The following is a 24,594-nucleotide window of genomic DNA, read 5'->3' on the forward strand; positions in this document are numbered from 1 at the left end:
GTTGGGTAGCAGTATGGTAAACAGATCATATTCTACAGGTCAATAAATATATTCGGCAGTTGGTGGGGAGGTCAGCCATAGAAACAAAGGAATTTTTGGACCCTTTGGGTCAGTAGAGGTCAAATATGTTTACTACTACCAGTGGCCTCTGACCACTAAGGGCACTGCCATGATGAGAAGCAATTCGTCATGTTCTATTTGTAATTACTGGTAGAAAAAGCACAATAATAATAATAATATTATATATACATATATATATACCCACGTATGTACACACACACACACACACACACACGCGCGCACGCACACACACACACACACACACACACACACACACACATATATATATATATATATATATATATATACTGATATTCACGTCGTTGAATTTTTGATTTACTGAATTCAATTGTGTTGTTGCAATAAAAGTTGTGTTTACGTATTTGGATAATATATTAAAGCTTTTAAGTTTCCTTGAGATGTTCGTTTGTTTATCTAGTTGGCGAATACAGTAGGACTTTTGCAATGAAAAGGATGTTTACCTTTTCGAAAACTCGGTGAAGAGTCAAAATGAAAAGATAATAAGTTGTAGATAGTACAGTTTTAAGATTAACTAAATATGTTCTTTTGTATGACCGCACACAGAGAAATGGTAGTATTCTTAGAATAAAAAGGAGGATGATGTTTACATTTTCGAATACTCAGGGAGAGAGGAAATGATAAGTATTCACACAGTAGTCGTAGATATTAAAGTTTTTTTTTAAAGCCGATCGTTTATGGGTCCGAAAGCTCGCAGTATGTATGTTTCCTATTATTATTATTATTATTACTTTTTTTTTCTTCTTTCAAATTTGCTTCCATTTCTTGCCGAGTGTCTTCCCGACTCCTAGGGCAAAGAAACTCATAGTATACATTGGTAGGCCATTAAACCAAACTCAATAGTTCGTTCATTTTTTTTTTTTTTTAAAGTTAAATTAAAATACATGAGCAGCAACAGTTCTCACATCGACAATGCTCTTCTCAATACGTGTGATGTACCAGTTAAGACAATCTTTTGCACTTCTTGCAGGGATGGTAAGCCAGGGATCATTCTCATATAATTTTCGGTTCCCTTCTTGATCATTCCTAGTGCTCCTACGATCACTGGTATTGTAACCGCCTTGAGATGCCACATTTTCTCAATTTCAATGAGTAGGTCTTTATATTTTCTGAGCTTGTCAAACTCTTTCGCTGAGATATTATGATCACAAGGGATGCTCATGTCAATCAATAAGCAAACTTTATTGTTTTGGTATTTCACAACAATATCTGGTTTATTGGCCTTGATGGTTCGGTCTGTATGTACTGGAAAGTCCCACAGAATGGTTACATTTTCTCCTTCAGTTACAGCCTCAGGGTGGTGATTATACCACTTGTCGGCAGTTTTGATATTGTAATGCCGACTTATTAGCCAGTGTAGATATTGGCCAACTCTGTCATGTCTTAATTTATACTCCACTGGTGCTAAGACTTTACATCCAGAGATTAGATGGTCCACTGTTTCAATCATGTCGTTTATTATTATTATTATTATTATTATTTTTATTATTATTATTATTATTATTATTATTATTATTATTATTATCATTGCTTTTGTACAGATTCTAACGCTGAAGATTGACTACAGTGTCAGCTGTTCACTACCAGCGAACTAAGGCAACATCTCTTATCTTTCGAGCTCCTTCCAGAGTATTCGAGCGGTACCAAGCAGTGCTGTTTTCTGAATGTGCCCCACCCTTATTGCAGCCCCTATTTCTTCTATGTACTTCTCGAGATTTTTACTCACTGTTCCCAGGGCTCCGATAATTATTGGTACTACTACCACCTTTTTCATCGACCACAAGTTCTTAACCTCACAAGCTAACCTGTCATATATATCGACTTTTCTTTCTTCCTTAACGCATACCTTGTTTTCAGCTGGACATGCTATATCTATGATCCAGCATAGTTTGCTTTCTTTCTCAATCAAGTCTAAGTCTGGTTTCCTATTCTCTATCTCATGGTCGCAATGAATCATAAACTCCCGTAAGATATTTGTATAATCATTTTCGATGATGCGTCCACTTTTTTCTTTGCCAAGTCCATACTTGTTGCAAAGTATCTATTGGACACTCCTTGCTCTGTTGTACTGGCGTCTCTTAAAAAAGAAAAATTGACTAAGTGTTGGACTATATCCGAATAATTAATACTCATTAAAATTTCTTTCTATTTTCCGAATGAAACTATGTAACCTCCGTCACTCGCACAACACGTGTAAACACGCTTGCCACACTGACAAGGAGCTGGACTACACCCGAATAAGTAATACTCATTAAAAGTCTTCTACTATATCCAATTAAGTATATATCACAAACTCGTAAGTACGTAAACTAATTAATTACGTATACATCCTAGTTTTACATGAACACATTTTCATATTTTAAAATAACATTAAGTAATGTATAAAAAGCGAATATACACACATAAGCTAATCGAATTAAAGCAAACGACTAAGGCTATTCATTATTGATTGCAAAGGCATTAAACACACACACACACACACACACACACACACACACACACACACACACATATATATATATATATATATATATATATATATATATATATATACACCCCACGGAAAAATATGGATGAGGTGGATATTAGGTTTTTGGTTGTCTTTTGTCTCGTTTGACGACATTCATTTGTGTATAACTATAAAAGCAGTGCCCTATTAATTTGTCTATGCTAATTGATAAGGCCTAGAGACTTAGTACTAACACGAAAGTGTTGATGACAACTAGCCAAATTCCATGTCGGACAAGAAGAAATATTAACACTGACAAATAGTAAAAAAATGAAAATACTAATATCAGTGATGATGATGATAATAATGAAAGTAAGCGGTTGGAATCTCCCCATGTCCTGAGCGATGATACATCTAGTGATATTGACAAAATAAAAAACATTGGTAATAGCTACCTCATATGAGTGACAATGAAGAAATAAAATATTGTGAATAATGGTGGTAATGAAGGGAAACCCTTGGTGTTGACAGTGTTGTATCCGGCAAGCTCAGAAATACTGGTCCGGCTCGTTATCCAGCAATGGGCCAGCACACATGGAGTAAATGGGACAAACAAGTCAAGTAGTATTATTATTATCATCATCATCATCATCATCATTATTATTATTATTATTATTATTATTATTATTATTATTATTATTATTATTATTATTATTATTGTTATTATTATCATTATTATTATTAATATTAGTCAGTAGTCTCATTTTTATCACGTGCTTTCACTGCACTTCCGAGTGCAGCTCTGTGTGACTTGGGTGTGTGCTGTGGTTTGTTATGATGCTCTTACTTTTACTGTATTGAAAGTGTTTTTGTAGGATGCGTGCGGTGCCTAGTAGTCCTATTTTCTGTATGTTAAATATACTTGTTAGTCCTGGTGTTTTTGTTATGTATCAGAATATTTTTTTTAAATACCTAATGCGCCTACTTTGACAGGAATGTTTTCTGTTTTTAGACTCCACATTCGAGTTACCTATATTTCCAGATCTTTGTATTTTGAAATTTCTCCGTTTAATTTAGAGGAACATTGTCATCTGTTGTTATTGATATATCGATTAGGAAGCATTTTTTTGGTGTTCTCTGACAACTATATCCGACATATTGGCCTTAATTTCTGTATGTGTATGGATTGGTATATCCCAGAATATGCTTGCTCTCTCACTTTCTGTGACCTTTTATGACATGTATCCACACCGTTGTTATTCCAGTGTTGACATAGCTTGCAATTTATATAGGATTGTCGTGTCTGTGAATATATTCCTTCTTTCCAGGACTGGGCAGCCAGAGACAATATGATTTATTGTTTCTTCTTCATTGCCACATATCCTGCAGTTACTTATATTTCTTTTCATCACATGTTGTTGGTAATTTCCGGCGGTAAGGCTTATTGTTGTTGTTGTTGCCATTATTATTATTATTATATTATTATTATTATTATTATTATTATTATTATTATTATTATTATTATTATTCAGGTAACTGCTTGGAATCGAACTCGGAATCTTGGGGTTGGTAGCCCCTGCTCTTAAGAAATGTCACGGTAAAAAAAAGAGACAGCAGTCTGACAGAAGGGTCTTAAGAACACGGGCTACTAACCCCAGGACGTATTCTATGTAAGCCTAGTACTTTTTCTATCGGTGTCTTTTGCCGAAACGCTAAGTTACGGGGACGTAAGCGCACCAGCATCGGTTGTCAAGCGATTTGGGGGGGAACAAACATACACACACACACACACACACCACACACACACACATATATATATATATATATATATATATATATATATATATATATATTATATATATATATATACATACATATATACGACAGGCTTCTTTCAGTTTCCGTCTACCAAATCTACTCACAAGGTTTGGTCGGCACTTGGCTATAGTAGAAGACCCTTGCCCAAGGTGCCACGCAGTGGGACTGAACCCGGAACAATGTAATTCGTAAGCAAGCTACTTACCACGCAGCCACTCCTATATTTCTCTTTTAATTGCCCACTTTTTTAGCCAAGTCCAGAATTTTGTACCACATACGTCTCCGCTGGTTCTCCAAAACTGTTCATGTAGACGTTTCTCTTCAATCTGTTAGACGTAGTTCTCTTTGTATTTCATTCTTGTCCTTTTCTCCTATTATGTGCTTGAGCTCCTGTTTATTTACTGCTTTTAGAAGTTTTCCTGGGCTGCTCTGTAAATACTCAATTTGGCCTTTTTCCTTTCCATCTCCACACATTCCTCTACTGATATTAAGCCTCTTCCACTCTGATCTCTCCTCAAGTACAACTGGTTGATATCAGCTTTCGGGTAGTGGGCTCTATACCTGTTAAAAACTTTCCTACTCTTTCTGTCAAGTTACATTATATCGTTTTTTGATCCAGGCTATAACTCAAACTCCATATCTGCTTAAGGATATTGCTCTGGAATGTATTGTTTCATATTTTCATTAAGAATTTTCTCCATGATTTATGCTATTCTAAACATGTTCATTGTTTTACTTGTCTGACTGAATAGTACCATGTCATATGCTTTTTGTTGGAATCTAGCCATGCTACATTAAGTCCCGCTAATCTGCGTCTACAATTTCTAATTATCATTTTAGCAACGGATAAGGAATCTTCTGTTGCCCTACTTTGTTTCTGCAGCCTTTCTGTTCTTCTGGTAGTAGATTGTTACTTTCCAAATGGATGGGTTGCATAACTCTTCGCCGATACATCGGCCATAAGTTTCCATATAAGTGGTAAACTGGTTATGGGACGAAACTTTGATGCCAAGATCCCTTTCTAGGGAATAGCAACTTTCGTCCACTTGTCATCCAGGCAAGGACGTGACTTTGCTGCAGGCAGTTATCCAGTTGCACGGCGAACTTTTCATGCAACTGTGTAAAATTCATTAGGGCGTAGTACTTTCCAATTTTCTATTTTCTAAACTTCTGTCTCACTGTAAACAGATTATTTCCGACGTCCTTTTGTCTTGGTACAGTTGCAAGTTATGTTTCCAATTTTGTTAGCCACTCCACGCTTTCTTTATATCTCACCGGCCTGTTCCACGGTCCTCCCCCAAATTGTTTTACTTTCTTCCGCATCTGGAATCAGTTTCTGGTGTTGGTCTCCTATTTCCTCAAATAGATACCATGAATTTGGACTGGAACTGTCTGTTCTGTTCGAAATCGTTGCATCTAACATGATATATTTTCAATTTAGCGTTTTAATGCAGTCACCAGGCATTGTGCATATAGAAGAAAAGATTACTATTTATCTTCTTCTTCATCATCATCATCATCATCGCCGTTGTTGTGATCATCATTTAATAGTTTTATTTTTTATAACGTGATTTCACCACACAACCGAGCACACTTCTGTGATCCTTGAGTATGAGCTGTGATTTGTTTCAGTGTTGTTATTTTTACTGTATTAAAAGTGTTATACGTAGGATGTGTGCAGTGCCTAGAAATGTTATATTTCTGTATCGTAAATCCTGGTTATGTAATCGTCTGTATTTTTTACCATACCTAATGCGTCCATTATTATGGGGGTACTTCTGCCTTCACGTCCCACATTCGAACTATTTCTACATCTTTACAGATAGAGAGTCTATTTTTTTCTTTTACAGATACATTGTCATCTGTTGGGATTGATATGGGGATTAGAATGCATTTGTTTTTATTCTCGGTTGTCCTTACAAAAACATCTGGCTTATTAGCCTTGATCTCTCTGTGTGTACTATCATATCCCAGATTATGGTTGTTTTGTCATTTTTTGAGACTCTTTCGGGAGTATTCTAAGGCATATTTTTCCTAGTGTCATTCGGAAGTGATGGCATAGCTTGCAGTATATATGTCCCAGCTCTGTCATATCACTGCATATATAATTTCTTGACCAAGACTGAGCAACCAAAAACAAAGTGATTTATTGTTTCTTCCCCATCCCTAAATATTTTGCAGTTGAACATTTGTTTCATTAAGTGTTTTTGGTGGTTTCTGGTGGGGAGGATTTGACCTTGTGCCACATCTAAATACCCATATGTCTCTGCTTTGAGGCCTGAACCTCTGAACCAATGTTGAGATTTTATTTTGTCTATTTCTATTCTGCTTAGTTTACCGCAGTATTTGTCATGTAAGGGATTTTCTTGACATCGTTTTATTATAACATTCTGAAGTACCAGTTTGATCTTAGATGTTAGTTGCTTTACAACTTTTTATGTTTCTTCTTAAATGTCCAGTATTATGAACTTTTCTGTGTATTCTTCGACTTTATGAACGCTTCCCTGAAGTTTTTGGCTTCCTGTTATCTCCTTTGTATTTTTCCACTTCATGAACTCCTCCTTAACTTTTTCAGCTTCGTGACTCCTCCTTATATTTTTCGGATACCTCAGCATCATCATCATCATCGTCATCATTATCATCATTATTATTAAGGTTTTTGTTGTTACTTTTGTTGTGTTTATTATTATTATATTATTATTATTATTATTATTATTATTATTATTATATTTTTCCTTCTTTCTTCAAATTTTCTTCCGTTTCTCGCTGAGTGTTTTCCATACACCTAGGGCAGAGAAGCTCATTGTATGCATTCCCAGATTACACACGCAAATTCACAGATAAAATATGTATTTAAAAATAAATAAATAAATAAATTCATGGATGGCGTTGTTGTTGTTGTTGTTGTTATTATTATTATTTTTATTATCATTATTATTATTATTATTATTATTATTAATATTATTATTATTATTATTATTATTATTATTATTATTATTATTATTATTATTATTATTATTATTTTTATTATTATTATTATTATTATTATTATCATTTTTATTATTATAATTAAATGTTCATCTGTACGCTAGCGTTCGATATAACTTCAGCTTCAAAGATTTCTTTTTGTTTTTTCAGAGATCTTTAATTGAAAAATAATTGTAGTTCCTCAAGAATTGTTTAAAGAAATATTCCATCTAATGTGGTAGAAGACAATTCCCCATCGTATAGTCGCTTATTGTTTGCGTGTAGCGGGGAGGGAAGAAGCAAGACAGAGCTGTGAAATATATCTAAATATCTCCAACTATTGTATATAGGTATTATAAAATACATGCCACAGCAAATATCCAAGACTAAATAAAATAAATAAAAATGGTCAAACTAAATTAGTATAGAAGCAGTGCAAAATATCTGACACTTTCAGCTGCTTGTAATGTCTGTTTGAAAGAAAACAACCTGCCTCTTACTAAATTTATATGAGAAGTTTTTCTACTCCGTTGTCAGTAAAATCAATCGTAATTTCATTGTTCAAAATTTATTGAATTTTCCTTTCAAAATTCTATTAATTATAAGACTATATTTCTAGAGATAAGTAAAAGTAAATAAATAAACAAATTGAAACATAACTGTATGAGGGGAGGCTTGTTGATAATCTCTCTAAGAAGTAGAGTGTGAACGAATAAGAGTCTGGACGAATAAAGATTCTTGTAGTATTGATTATGAATTTCTCTCTTACAAACGGAAAATAACTATTATATTTAAGTTCGTATTATAGAAAATGTTGAGTTTTGTTCGGCATTATTGTAGATGTTGAATTAAGTCACACCTGCAGGAAACCTTTCAAGATTCTAAAAGAAGGAAATAAAGAATTGGATAATAGATTCTGCACCGAGTGTTACCATTTGTTTGACAGAATTCTTTCCCTTCAAAAGAAACCAAAAGAGATGATGAGATGGTCATTGTCAAACAGAATTGTACATATTAAGGTTTAACGAGTTTCTTAAATTTTCTTACCTTTCCTGTCCACACATGTTTCAAACACGCAGAATAGTTACTCCAGTCCCCATGTAACCATGTACCATTCGGTGAACACGTTCTATGTGCCAATAACTCTGTAAAAACACAATATGTTCATGTATATATATAATTATAAATATATATATGTATAGGAAGCTTAAGATAAAATCAGATGTAAAGTATTACTTTCTATGTACGTTTCATCATCACAGCTATTTGAAAGTCGGCAGGGGATTTCCAAGCGCATTTGGATATCTGAGCACAATAGATCATCAGAGAGATATATATGCATACACACACACGCACACACACATACACACACACGCACACACACATATATATATATATATATATATATTAATGTTATTTAGTGTTCATTGAGGCAAAATATTAATAAAGTGAAATGAATAAGGAAATCTACTTTATTTATTTATTTATGAACCCTTTTCAAGCTTAGTTAGTCTCATCGGCCTGGTTTCTCGGTTTCTGTGGCGTATGAGTTCCTCTCAGCCTGACGTGACGCCAGTCCATCGCAGCGTTACTCAAGAAACAGGAAGAAAGATTGAGAGAAAGTTGAGGCGAAAGAGTACAACAGGTGTCGCCACCACACCCTGCCAGAGATTCGTGGAGCTTTAGGTGTTTTCGCTCAATAAGCACACACAACGCCCAGTCTGGAAATCGAAACCGCAATCCTCCGACGTGAGCGAATCCGCTGCCCGCCTCCACGTATACATTCTTTAGTCGCCTTATATTTATAGCAGCATTTAGAGAATGCTTAGCTGAGTGGGTATTACAATATAACCATATGTTTAGACTTATTACTCCTAACTAAATGAAATAATACTGCTGGTAAATATTTGACTGAGCAACTTATATTAAAATGCAAATTTATATAATATTATTTTAGTCGTCTTTAATGGCTACGTTAGCAATTAACAAATTTATTTAAGGTTTTTGGAAGAGTTTTCCACTTCTAAAGTTATTAAAAGGTACAAGGAATATTTAGTTAATTTCGTCGAAAAAGGCGTTTGTATAGATCAAATCCCTCTACGATGCTCCGCGTCCTTTATAGAATACACAGAACATGTATAATTTGTCGGAGAACTCTTAGTGAATTCTCATTTCATTGAAGTTAAGATTTCAAGGAAATCCTAGTTGGTAAAGTCTTATATTTCTATCTACTACTTTGGAAAGAAAGTCTTGCACCATTTTATGAGTTGATCACTTTAAGGATAATTTTTAAAATCCACTGAAAAACAAACATTTATTCTATTGCTCAAATATTCTTCCTTCAGTGTAAATTATTTTTTGCCACAGTGGTTAAACTCACATCAGTTTTCTCCTTTTAAAATCATTATAGATCAGACTCATATTAGACACAGCATACTGTTCAGCAATGTAATCGGCGAAAGTCTATGTAAATGAAGCTTTAAGGATCCGGTTATGCAAACGAGGGTTTGGACAGAATCATTCTGTAAAAGCCTAAACTTGGTCAGTAGGGACCTCGTTACCTAATTGCTTCCTAGCTTAATCTAAATGTTTCTCCCTACTCATCATTCAAGTTTAGAACTGCTACCTTAACTGTCATTGGTAGAATTCTCACAAATGAGAATTGCATTTCCAAGTAAGTTTATCTTAATCTTTTTGATGCGACTCTACTCTATAATGTTCTCTCGTTCTATCGTTTTCACCCTCACATTTTCTCTAATTCCTTTTTTCCCTTCACCGTTTTATAGCTGTGTCTCTCTCCCACCCTTTCACCTTTACTCTCTCTTTCGTTGCTCACACATGACCAGCGTCCATCTTTCTTTTCCTCTCGTGATCATCTCTCCATATTTTCAGGGCTGTACTAGGGGCTGGATGTATCCTATCTCTCTCTCTTCTATCGTTTCTTTTATCACAGAAAATATTTCTGCAGCATTCGCTACTTTACCCACGTTCTGGTCTAAGGACCATCTATGTTTGTTTTCGTTCGGTTTCCTAGTATGACTCCATTGTCCTTCTTTTGTTCCTGAATTTGACCCTCCATAAATCCCAACTTTTATTTTGGTATTTGTGAGAGCATTCATATTGTGAGAGATTCATATTGCCGTTCAGTGCTCGAAATGAGGAGTAGATAGGTAGCCGACAACTTATGAAGGGTCGTTCTTTATGTTAGTTGTCCTGTTTTCCAATCGGTTCTCTCGTTGTTGCGTATTTCCTGTTGTTTACTGTTGGTCACGTCCTGTACTCATATATGCATATATATATATATATATATATATATATATATATATATATATATATATATATATATATATGTGTGTGTTGTGTGTGTGTGTGTGTGATTATATATATCATTTATATATATACAGAGAGAGATGTAAACAGATTGATAAGTAGATAGATGTAGATAAATAGATGGATATATAGTTAGATAGATAGATATATACATATATACATACATACATACATACATACATACACACATATATACGTATAAGAACATATGTTAGAGTATATGTATATAATGCATGTGCGTGTGTTTGTGTGTGTGTGTGTGTTTGTGTGCGTGTGCGTGTGTGTAGATATAGAAATAAAAATATATAGGACAATTATTGTTTTCCCTATCATTACTAGGAACATTACTACTATCGGTTCAACTCGTCCGCTCTGATGGTTTAGAAGATGTGAAACGCTGTAAAATTGTAAATAGACATGATTGTAAGATATTGAACCTATAATTATGTTGCTGCATTGTAGGATATCTGTTATGACTGTCGCATTGCCATTATTGTTTGTTGACTTCTATTGTTCGTTGCCTACAATTGTGCCGTAGCCTACTTTTGGTCAGCTAAGTTGTCACCAGATATCTAATAAGTGAGCTGACCTATCAATCATTGTGAAAGTTCCCAATATATTAAAGCAGCAATAGCAAGTTGCTTGATAAAAATAAAATTAATTCGACCCCAGGGTATATCTCTTGACATAGGTTCACATTGTTAGAATGTCGTTAATGTAAATAGTTAGTTACCTCTTATTCAAGGGAGAGTCACTATTGCTATTCATGCCTACACTAACCTTAATAAAAGGAACAGCAGCTATATAAATATACACGCCTACCAACATATATGCGTCTATGAGAGTGTCCATCTCAATAAGTTCATGAATATTCATTTATGAACATACATGTGATAAATGGGTGCATATGTATTAAAATACAAGTAGAGATATGTTGCAATATAAAAATGTTTGTGAGAATTCATTAATTCATATTCCTGTCCCATACATAAATGAGCCTTGCTATCGAGGCAAAATGTCACGGTAAAAGAAAGAGACAGCAGTCTGACAGAAAGGTCAGTTCATTCAGTTGATGGTTGAATGAGTTTACCAGACAAAAACAATTACTAACACGTGTGATGCCCTGAAAAAAAAGGCAAATAAAAGATATAAAGAATACATACTTGAATATCAGAATATACGATTATGAAGGTACAAATGTACAAAGGTTTTCCTCCTGTGACTATATATATCCTTACCTACATTCCCAAATGCGCTATACCTATTTCAAGACAGATGGGTGTAACTTAACTGTTTAAAGTTTCTAGTACTGGTTTCTAAAGGGATACCTTTTTGAAGGTAGAAAAGCAGTACAGGTATTATGTAGTTATGGGTGTGGTTAGAGATGTGAAATGGTATCTCAAGCCAAAGTTTGACCTCACGATTGCCCTCACGAATGCTCAGTATACTCTGGCATTCTTACAAATATCATGAAAGTGATCTCGGATGTGGTTTCCCATTTTCCCTGGATATAAATTTCAATACATGCACTTCATATAACTTTTGGATGTATAGTTCAAATGATTGGTGATGTGAATCAGTTATTTTAGGCGAGTTGGATCTATAACTGGAAGATGATAAGCTGACATAACTGAAGGACGAGGTTTTAGTACTTAAAATGAGAGCATTTGTTGGTTTTATATCCTTTGTATTTAGGGATGAGTAAGCTTTGAATGAATTATTGAGTATTTCCGTCAGTTTCGAAGGAGATGCTCGGAAAATACTAATTCGTTTCGGCTTCAATGGATAAAAGTTGTAAATTGCAATATTTAAAACAGTTCTATATTTAAGATATGAGAGATTATGTACATTATTTACATTATTTACATTTGACGGACATTTGTCCTCATCTTGTTTGTTGATAACACAACGTTACCACTGATATACCCTCCAGCCTTCATGAAGTGTTTTGGGGAAATTTCAAACATGGGTTCTCATTACTAAGGTATTTTTCTATGTTGTTGTTATTATTATTATTATTATTATTATTATTATTATTATTATTATTATTATTATTATTATTATTCAGGTCACTGCCTGGAATCGAACTCGTAATATCTTGGGGTTAGTAGCCCGTGTTCTTAAGACCTTTCTGTCAGACTGCTGTCTCTTTTTTTTACCGTGACATTTCTTAAGAGCAGGGGCTACCAACCCCAAGATTCCGAGTTCGATTCCAAGCAGTGACCTGAATAATAATAATAATATAATAATAATAATAATAATAATAATAATAATAATAATAATAATAATAATAATAATAACAACAACAACAAGAATAATAACATAGAAGGATATCTTAGGAATGAGAACTCAGGTTCGAAATTTCCCTAAGACAGCTGATGAAGGCTGGAGGGTGTTTAAGCAAAAACGTTTTGTTTAGCAACAAACAAGATGAGGACAAATATCCGTCAAATGTAAATAATGTAAATATTGCTATATGTAGTTCTTTTTAAACCGTTTATCAACTTTGGGAGACTAGAACTACACTCAAGCATTATAATTGCTTTATATTATGCCTTTTTCCAGATTGTATGCATTTCTGAGTTCATTATCCAAAATGTTATGTCTTTAAGAAGGTAGGCTGTCGATTATGATCTGGCTGCTATCTTTACCAAGCTTGTTCGAAGAAGGAAACACATTGCAGTAAAAGAATAGTCGGTGATATATGATAGAAAATCTATCATTGTTAGAATGTCGTTGTATGTTCGTGTATGTGGAAGGAAGTAATCTGGGTTGAATTACCAAATGAACTCGTTTTTTCTTATATCATTAAAAATTTATGTAAGATACTTTCAATATAGTAACCACGGAAAGGAAATACTTGTCTGCATCAGAAACGTGTATTTCGTTACAGTTTGATACGTTTTAATTCGCTCCTATGACAACACATCAAGTATCAGCTGATGCTACGTAAATTAATCCTTTATACACCACCTACAGCTCAGTGACCTGAAATGTGTCCGTCCCATTTACAATTCCTATAATTATTTATTGAGTTTATCACTAACTATAAATCAGAACATATTGCAAAATGCACATGACAATAGACAACTGGTAATATTATTTTGAAAATGATATTCAAATTACCTGAATGTGTGAATCCAATACTTTCTGGACATTTTTGGTATATTGTTGTATTCGCTGGTGTCGCTGCCCAGCATTGAAGCGTATCCCATAATTCTGGACAGAACGGATCTGTTCAATATATGAAATATTGCTTTGGAAATATACTTATAGTAAGATGAATAAAAAAAGAAGAAAAAAGGTTGCTATATTGTTCAATAAAATATATAATATCAATTATTTCAGGCTTTAATTCTGAAAGAAAATATTTCGAAATAAATTAAACATTTCACTATATTTTTGATAAAATTTATCGTTGAGTTATACATAAAAAATTATTTGGTTTTGATGTTTGAAAATACATGGTTATTTTTAGGTACACGAATCATTTCAACCTCTATAAGCCATACTGCATGACACAAGGTGTATGGAAGCAATTATATTCTGATCTTAACAATATACACTGTAATGTATGTTTAATATCTGACTGAAAGTTGGAAATACAGGTGCTATATGTTATGGGCAATATGAACATAAATTACAAACTTCTATGCCGTCTGTGATATATATATTATTTATTTATATACATATTATATACATATACATGTACAGATATATATATGTATCTATATGTACATACTATGTATCTATATGTACATACATACATACATACATACATACATACATACATACATACATACATACATGCATACATACATACATACATACATACATATTGGCTATCTCTCCGCCCAATAAATATAACTTATACGAATGTTCATCACTAAATATTTTGAATTTTTTGTATTTCTTTATATATCTCTATATTTTTCAATATATAAATAATATATACATATACATATATATATCACGTGATCACGTGACCCACCAGACCATCGCTGGTCACAATGCGTTCGCATTGCTTTAGCCTTTGAATGAGGCCACCCCGCTGACTAAGCGAGTAGGCCAACAGAAAGAGTGGTGAAAGAGTACAGCAGGGATTACCCCCCTCCTGCCGGAGCCTTGTGGAGCTTTTAGGTGTTTTCGCTCATAAACACACACAACGCCCGGTCTGGGAATCGAAACCGCGATCCTACGACCGCGAGCCCGCTGCCTTAACCATGGGGCCATTGCGCCTCCACATATATATATATTATATATATATATATATATATATATATATATATATATATATATATATATGAAAAAGGTTTGAAAATGCAATTTAAACGATGTTTATTTACTTAACCGGTTTCACTCTTTGGTAAAAGATCGTCAAAAGTAACTTTGAATATTATGGGTTCAAAAAAAGTTTTTTACATAATTGTCACATTGAATATTATGAATTCAAAAATGTTTTTTTATACATAATTGTCACATTACATGTATAAATATAGTATAAAAAAGTTCAATAGTATGATGAGAATATTTGGAAAAATTGGCAGAAAAGAATAAAACAAATATATTATTGGAAATTTGGTTGCGTTAATTATTGGTTGTCGCAAATTGTCACATTACATGTATATATATACAGTCTTTGGTAGAAAGGACATGTTAAAGACATAAGGAAGTGTAATAGTTTGGTGAGAAAGCTTGTAATATTGACAGAGAAAATTAAAATGGATATTTTAGACATCTCAGAATATTTTGAATCGAAGGCGAGAATTTGTTTTTTACTGACCTGTTTGTTTTAGCAGAAAAGTTGGATTGAGAGAAAAAAAGATATGTACCCAGTTTGGTTTATACTTCCCCTTCAAGCATCAGATTTTGGGGATTGGGAGGTGAGTATGCGGGGTGAATAGATGTGTCCGTGTGCCTGCTGGTCAGACAGCGTCTGTTTGTCACACACATATATACACACACACAACAACAATACACACACACACATAGTATACACACACACACTACATACACAACAACCACACACACAGAACACACACACACAAACGCACCCACATATATAATATATACACACAGCACACAAATATAACATGTATTTATATATAATATACACACATATATAACACATACACACACAACACACACACACACACACACACACACACACACACACACACAACACACGCACACATATATACATAATATAAATATCACACAAATACACCTGGCATATATATACACATACAATACACATACACAGCATGTATATAATACACATACACAATATATGCATGCAATATACATACGCAATACATACATATAATATATATATATATAGACAATGCATATACATATATACATATATACATATAAATAGTGTTTACATACACATACATAGATATACCACATATACACACAATATACATACATACAATGCATACACATACACGTACGCATACATATAATATATATAGACCACACCACACATAACATACATACACAATGCATACATATATATACACGCAACGCATATACATGTATTCATGTATATATAGCACACTTACAATATACATATATACAATGCACACATACACACATATATACACTTAATTGTACACATACATATACAGTACACATACATACAATATACATATAAACAATGCGCATGCAAATAATGCACATGTTTATACACACATATACATGAAAATATATATACACCCACACACATACACACACACATATATATATATACACATATATACATATATATACATATACATACATACATACATGCACATACATATATTTTTTCACACACATACACACACATATATATATATAAAATTCACACACACACCCACACACACAAAATACAAACCTATAGCGTACACACTCAAATATATCTCTACATACCGCACACACACACAAACAATGTACTCACATATACACACATACCATGCATATACACACACAGCACGGAATAGAACGGGCCAAATCAATCAACATTCAAGACCTACGAAAACCCAAACACATCCACAGTACAGTAAATAGCCTCCCCTATCTCTCAACACACAACCCAAGGAATGCAGAAGCTTACACTATTATATACAACAACATTCCACAACTAAATCATGACCCACGCCTGAAAAAAATACTGGCAGCTCATAAAATAATAAAAAGTAAGAGACAACCTAAATCCCTAAAAAACCTCCTCACCAACGCAAAATTACACAACACAAACCCACCGCCCACCATCAAAAAATGTGGTCGCCCCAATTGCAAGACCTGCATCCACCTCATTGAGGGATCGTCGTACAAGTTCCACTCGGGACACACATTCATCATAAAAAATAATTTCACGTGCGCATCAAAAAATTTACTCTACGTCATAAGGTGTGAAGGATGCCACGAAGACTATATAGGGCAAACGAGCCTTACCCTCAGAGAAAGAATGACAGTTCACCGACAACACTGAGGGACCCCTCCACAAGACAGATACCACTAAGTGGACACTTAGACCTTTGTGCACACAATAAGTCCCCCAAATTCTTAGTCTTCCCACTATACCAATGCTCGGACAACACCACAGACCAAACACGAATAAATAAGGAATGTAATCTTATTCAAAAATACAGACCACAACTAAACATACTCTAACATACCCCCTGGGCACACATCCAGAGCAGGCACACAGGGGCACGCGCACACTCACAGCATATCGTGCGGGCGGGCACATGCGCGCATCGGCACGCATAGGACACACTAGCGGGCATTGACCGCACACATACGTGGCTCGCACACGCATGCATTATATATATGTAGGTTATGTATGTGTGTGGGTGTTGTGTGTGTGTGTGTGTGAGTGTGCACGTTGTGTGTGTGCGCGTGTGTATATGTATGTGAGTGTGTGTGTGCGTGTGTGTATGTGTGTGTGTGTGCGCGCGTTGTGTGTGTGTGTGTGCACGTGTATATATATGTGTGTGTGTGTGCACTGTGTGCGTGTGTGTGTGTATGTGTGTGTGTGTGTGTGAGCATTGTGTACGTGTGTATGTATTTACATGTGTATTTGTTTTTATATATATATATATGTGTGTGTGCTGTGTGTGTATATGCATGGTATGTGTGTATATGTGAGTACATTGTTTGTGTGTGTGTGCGGTATGTAGAGATATATTTGAGTGTGTACGCTATAGGTTTGTATTTTGTGTGTGTGGGTGTGTGTGTGAATTTTATATATATATATGTGTGTGTGTGTGTGTGTATATATATATGTGTGTGTGTATGTGTATTGTATGTGTATATATATATATATATATATATGTGTATATATATATGTGTGTGTGTGTGTATGTGTGTGGGTGTATATATATTTTCATGTATATGTGTGTATAAACATGTGCATTATTTGCATGCGCATTGTTTATATGTATATTGTATGTATGTGTACTGTATATGTATGTGTACAATTAAGTGTATATATGTGTGTATGTGTGCATTGTATATATGTATATTGTAAGTGTGCTATATATACATGAATACATGTATATGCGTTGCGTGTATATATATGTATGCATTGTGTATGTATGTTATGTGTGTGTGTGTCTATATATATTATATGTATGCGTACGTGTATGTGTATGCATTGTATGTATGTATATTGTGTGTATATGTGGTATATCTATGTATGTGTATGTAAACACTATTTATATGTATATATGTATATATGTATATGCATTGTCTATATATATATATATTATATGTATGTATTGCGTATGTATATTGCATGCATATATTGTGTATGTGTATTATATACATGCTGTGTATGTGTATTGTATGTGTATATATATGCCAGGTGTATTTGTGTGATATTTATATTATGTATATATGTGTGCGTGTGTGTGTGTGTGTGTGTGTGTGGTGTGTGTGTGTGTGTTGTGTGTGTTGTGTGTGTATGTGTATATATGTGTGTATATTATATATAAATACATGTTATATTTGTGTGCTGTGTGTATATATTATATATGTGGGTGCGTTGTGTGTGTGTGTGTTCTGTGTGTGTGTGTTGTGTGTATGTAGTGTGTGTGTGTATACTATGTGTGTGTGTGTATTGTTGTTGTGTGTGTGTGTATATATGTGTGTGACAAACAGACGCTGTCTGACCAGCAGGCACACGGACACATCTATTCACACCCGCATACTCACCTCCCAATAACCCCAAAATCACTGATGCTTGAAGGGGAAGTATAAACCAAACTGGGTACATATCTTTTTTCTCTCAATCCAACTTTTCTGCTAAAACAAACAGGTCAGTAAAAAACAAATTCTCGCCTTCGATTCAAAATATTCTGAGATGTCTAAAATATCCATTTTAATTTTCTCTGTCAATATTACAAGCTTTCTCACCAAACTATTACACTTCCTTATGTCTTTAACATGTCCTTTCTACCAAAGACTGTATATATATACATGTAATGTGACAATTTGCGACAACCAATAATTAACGCAACCAAATTTCCAATAATATATTTGTTTTATTCTTTTCTGCCAATTTTTCCAAATATTCTCATCATACTATTGAACTTTTTTATACTATAGTTATACATGTAATGTGACAATTATGTATAAAAAAACATTTTTGAATTCATAATATTCAATGTGACAATTATGTAAAAAACTTTTTTTGAACCCATAATATTCAAAGTTACTTTTGACAATCTTTTACCAAAGAGTGAAACCGGTTAAGTAAATAAACATCGTTTAAATTGCATTTTCAAACCTTTTTTCATATATAATCCCACTCGTGCGATACCCCACAACTCAACTTTTTTATATATATATATATATATATATATATATATATATATATAATGCAATAAAAATGGTAAATAATTTTCCTGTGGTTTTTCATGTAACCAACAATTATTTACCGGTAAATTTCGGTATGTAAATACGACAAATTAATTGTCAGGACCTTTGTAAGGTTCAGTATATAGTAAAGAAAATATATATATATAATAAGAGTAAATCGTATACTAGTGGGTATATATTTGTAACAAAGAAGTTTGAAAACGCCACTATATTAGATCAATTTTGATTTTCTTATGAATTTTCCATGTTTCGGTTCTTGAAAAAAACGAACCTTATCGAAAATATTATAAAAAGTAAAGTGTAATAGAAAAATTCATAATTGTTTCTTACTGGTCTCAATAGAGTCCATGTGGTGGTGTTTTGTCGGTAGTAGGTACAATAGCTATAAATTTCAAGTTGAGTGTAGTAAAGAAGTTCATTATTGTTTCTGAAATTGATTCTATTGAGACCAGTAAGAAACAATTATGAACTTTTCTATTACACTTTACTTTTTATAATATTTTTGATATGGTTCGTTTTTCAAGAACCGAAACATGTAAAATTCATAAGAAAATCAAAATTTATCTAATATAGTGGCGTTTTCAAACTTCTTTTTTACAAATATATATATATATATATTATATATATATATATATATATATATAATATATATATATATATATATAATATATATATATATATATGTATATATCAGGGGTGTAGTCAAGGACAAGTCATACCATTTACAGAGACACACAACCCATGTCACCAGAATATCTTCAACATTGCCAAAGCAAACCTACCGTAATTACTCTATCTAATGAATTAAAATATGTAATCACAGACCGAGTTATGGTTCTTATAAAAGACAACCTAAAAACTCGAACCAATTATTAACAAATGCAAAGTTTGACCACAGCGAACAAGACGAACTATTCACTGTAACAAAATGCAATGATAGCCGAGGTGGCACATGCCAATTCATACACACCGGCCACTATATGAACACAAAAACCGGAAAATATTCACAAACGCAAATATGAACTGCAAAAGCAGAAATTTAATTTAATTTACTGCATCAAATGCCCGAATTGTGAAGAACTATATATGTGTCAGACTGGAAATGCACTATAAGAACGTTAACGTATTCACCGACAGCAAATTAGAGACCCTGATGTCCGTCAGACATTTCACTGTCTGAGTGAATCCGAGAAAAAAATCAGAAAAAAGAGCGTTATTAATAAATTGCAACCCAAGCTAAATAAATGATAATAATGATACTTAGAGATACGATTTCTACCGCTACAACCACTACCACTAACAACAACGACAACAGCAATACTACAAGTTCCATGATGACGATAGCAGGCAAACACTAGCTAAGTCACGAGAAAGGTCAGTAAAATAGTCTTATCTTGTGTTTAAAGTTCTATTACCACAGCTACTTTTTTTACAACATTCCTAAAAAGAACCAATGCTTTGGATAAGATCTCTTCGCATGTTCAACAAACCGTGACACCAATCAACTCAAGTAAGTTAGTAAAGCCATATACTGATTCGTCAGAGAACAGTTTCCAAAGCGTAATATTCCGGGGTCTATACAAATATATTTAAGGCACACATTTTAGTTATCTCAATACAACTATAAATTGTAAAACATATCTGTCAACTCTACTACATGAACGTGAAGATTGCATAGTTTAATGCATGAAAGTACTAGTTCAATCAGAATGGACATTTAATATTCTAGTTTTTCATTATATTATATTATATTATATTATATTATATCATATTATATTGTTATAAGATTGTAAATCGAACGTGTAAATGAGATGAAGTTGGAATTTCCTTTGAGTAAAATATTCTATACACAATCATACACATACGCGTATGTATGTATGCATGTATGTATATATATATATATATATATGTGTGTGTGTGTGTGTGTGTGTGTGTGTATATATCTATGTATGTATACTCTTTTATGTATGTATGTATACTCTTTTACTCTTTTACTTATTTCAGTCATTTGAGTGTAGCCATGCTGGAGCACCGCCTTTAGTTGAGCAAATCGAGCCCAGCACTTATTCTTTGTAAGCCTAGTACTTATTCTATCGGTCTCTTTTGCTGTTTACGGGGATGTAAACACACCAGCATCGGCGATGTTGGGGAGGCAAACACAGACACACAAACATGTACATACACGTACATATATATACATATATACGACAGGCTTCTTTCAGTTTCCGTCTACCAAATCCACTCACAAGGGTTTGGTTGGCCCGAGGCTATAGCAGAAAACACTTCACCAAGTTGCCACGCAGTGGGACTGAAACCGGAACCATGTGGTTGGTAAGCAAGCTACTTACCACACGGCCACTCCTGCACCTATATATATATATATATATATATATATTATATATATATATATATAATATATATATATATATATTATATATATATATATATATATATATATATATATATATTATATATATATATATATATATATATATATATATAAAATGAAAGAATAAATTAGGATAAGTATTCCCTCATACAGCACAAATTAATTAGCGCTCGTATAGAGCCGCCCCAGGAATATAATCTCAAGAGAGTGTGTGTGTGAGAGAGAGAACAAATTTCAAAGGTCAGTGTTCATATTTCTCTCAGTATATTTCAAAGCGTCAGATATTCCACAGTATATATTAGTGCATTCATATACACAACATATTATATAGAAATTTATAAATATATAAAAATACGTAAATGTGCCTTCGGGGTGTATGTCTTCATAGAATTCAAAGAGGATATTAAAATATGCAGATGGTGAATGTATAGCGGTAATCCAAACAGATGAGAAAGTTGGTATAAAATGATTTTAAAAAGAATCTTATATGTGTGTGTGTGTGTGTGTGTGCGCGTGCGTGCGTGTGTGTGTGCGTGCGCGCGCGTGTGCGTGTGTGTATGTATATCTATTTATATATATGTATATATATATATATATACATATATATATATTCATATTATATATATGTATATATATATATATATAATATATATATATATATATATATATATATATATATATATATAGGCGCAGGAGTGGCTGTGTGGTAAGTAGCTTGCTAACCAACCACACGGTTGCGGGTTCAGTCCCACTGCGTGGCATCTTGGGCAAGTGTCTTCTGCTATAGCCCCGGGCCGACCAATGCCTTGTGAGTGGATTTTGTAGAAGGAAACTGAAAGAAGCATGTCGTATATATGTATATATATATGTATGCGTGTGTTTGTGTGTCTGTGTTTGTCCCCCTAGCATTGCTTGACAACCGATGCTGGTGTGTTTAGGTCCCCGTCACTTAGCGGTTCGGCAAAAAGAGACCGATAGAATAAGTACTAAAAGGTGGTGCTCCAGCATGGCCGCAGTCAAATGACTGAAACAAGTAAAAGAGTAAAAGAGTATATATATATATATATTCACATGTATATATATACATTTTATATGTTAAGACCAAGCGTATTTATTTGTATCATTATCTCAATTGAGTCTCTCGATATAAGGATGCAAAAAAAAATATTATAGGCAAACATACATGCATACATAGTATATTTCAACTCAGGAAACAGTGAGATCATTTATCAGACTCAATTCACTCTCAGAAATATCTGACATTTGGTCTCCCCATTGCTTATGATATCTCATATGGTTCCTGATGCTTGAAAGAGCTCAACAAATCATTCCACACCCTTTACAAATTAGCTTTCGGTTAGCAGCCTGACCACCTGGATGATGGGACCTTGTTTGTGGAGTGAGTCCATTGACCCAATCACACACTCTAGTATACAAGCTGCAAGATAGAACAAACTGGAACACTGGTACACGGGAGCAAACCCTTGGCTATGCTTGTGGCTGAGTAGGTCTGCTTTTCAGAGGCAAACATGATTACACGTAACAGAGTTTTTCGTGCCTTTCGCAGGGAAAGGGCTCACATCCTACATATATCAAGAATTACCTTTTAACTTATATGCATACGCATATCTACATTTCTCGAATTCTTTAGCTCCAGTAGCAATCAGGTCCCTCCACGTCTCTCTGAATTATAGGAGATCTTTCCTTTGGTAGTATCAATACTAATCTCTTTTTAAGAGTGTCTTTTATATTCCTTTTAAAACGCTTGCAGAATTTGCACTGGGAACGCTTTGCTTCAGTTATCTCCCCACACAGCACCTGTTTTAGGCATGCGAGCATCCTCTACTTGGACAAGATGACCACAACATCTATGATTGTATTTTATAATCATGGGCTTGACACATCAGTGATCTTGTATCAATTACATGAGATCTCTACGAGGTCATTAGAATATTTGGCCGAATCGCAACCACATCCTCGATTCAAAGTCTCCAAAAGCGTCACCGACATTAGAAAGTATATAGCTGATCTCGTTTAATATATTAAATTTATATTGTTTGCTAGCAAGTTATACAAACAAATCCCTGACTTCTAACGTTTCACCCTTGGCGTATATCGATGGTGGGATATATGGCTTACCTAGCTCTGGATGTAGAATGACTACGGTCTTAAAAATCTTTTTGTAAGTTCATAGTCAAGCAGTCCATCAAAAACTGCAAGGTCTCTTTCAGTGAGTGTTACGAGATCGCAATATTCAGTGTAAACAACTTATACATACATACAAGCATACACATATACATTCATACAAGTTGTAATATACGTCGTTGCACAGCACTTTATTGACGAAGACAAAATCCTTTTCCTATTTACTATAACTACAGACACTTGAAACATATAATGATAAACAAAAGATAAAATGGAAATATGCTAAATTATCATTTCGAAGAATCCTAAAATTACACATGAAAGATTTCTGTTTTATGATCAGTCGTAATAAGACAGAAACGTATATATGAAGTGTTCTTCGATCGCGTCATTTTTTCTCGTGGGGTATATCCTACACCTCTAATATCACCATTAGATTTGGCTTTTGAACAGAATATAAAACGTTTTTATATTCTACAATTATTAATGCCGCTTCTAGGTAGCTGTGATTTGTTCAGTCGTTGAT

The 24,594-nt window shown here is 33.8% G+C and overlaps 1 protein-coding gene across 3 annotated transcripts in view; it reads right to left on the reverse strand.

Moving 5' to 3' along the window:
* Positions 1–24,594, reverse strand: part of LOC115218117 (corticotropin-releasing factor receptor 2-like) — a 430,528-nt gene that overhangs the window by 135,850 nt on the left and 270,084 nt on the right. For all 3 annotated transcript variants that reach the window (XM_036503119.1, XM_036503118.1, XM_036503122.1), the window contains 2 exons: positions 13,790–13,897; positions 8,381–8,478 (listed from right to left, as the gene is read on the reverse strand). In XM_036503119.1, coding sequence (XP_036359012.1) covers positions 8,381–8,478; positions 13,790–13,897 — 206 coding nt within the window. The remainder of the gene's footprint in view (positions 1–8,380; positions 8,479–13,789; positions 13,898–24,594) is intronic.

This window comes from Octopus sinensis, linkage group LG1 (assembly GCF_006345805.1).
Source record: "Octopus sinensis linkage group LG1, ASM634580v1, whole genome shotgun sequence".
NCBI lineage: Eukaryota > Metazoa > Mollusca > Cephalopoda > Octopoda > Octopodidae > Octopus > Octopus sinensis.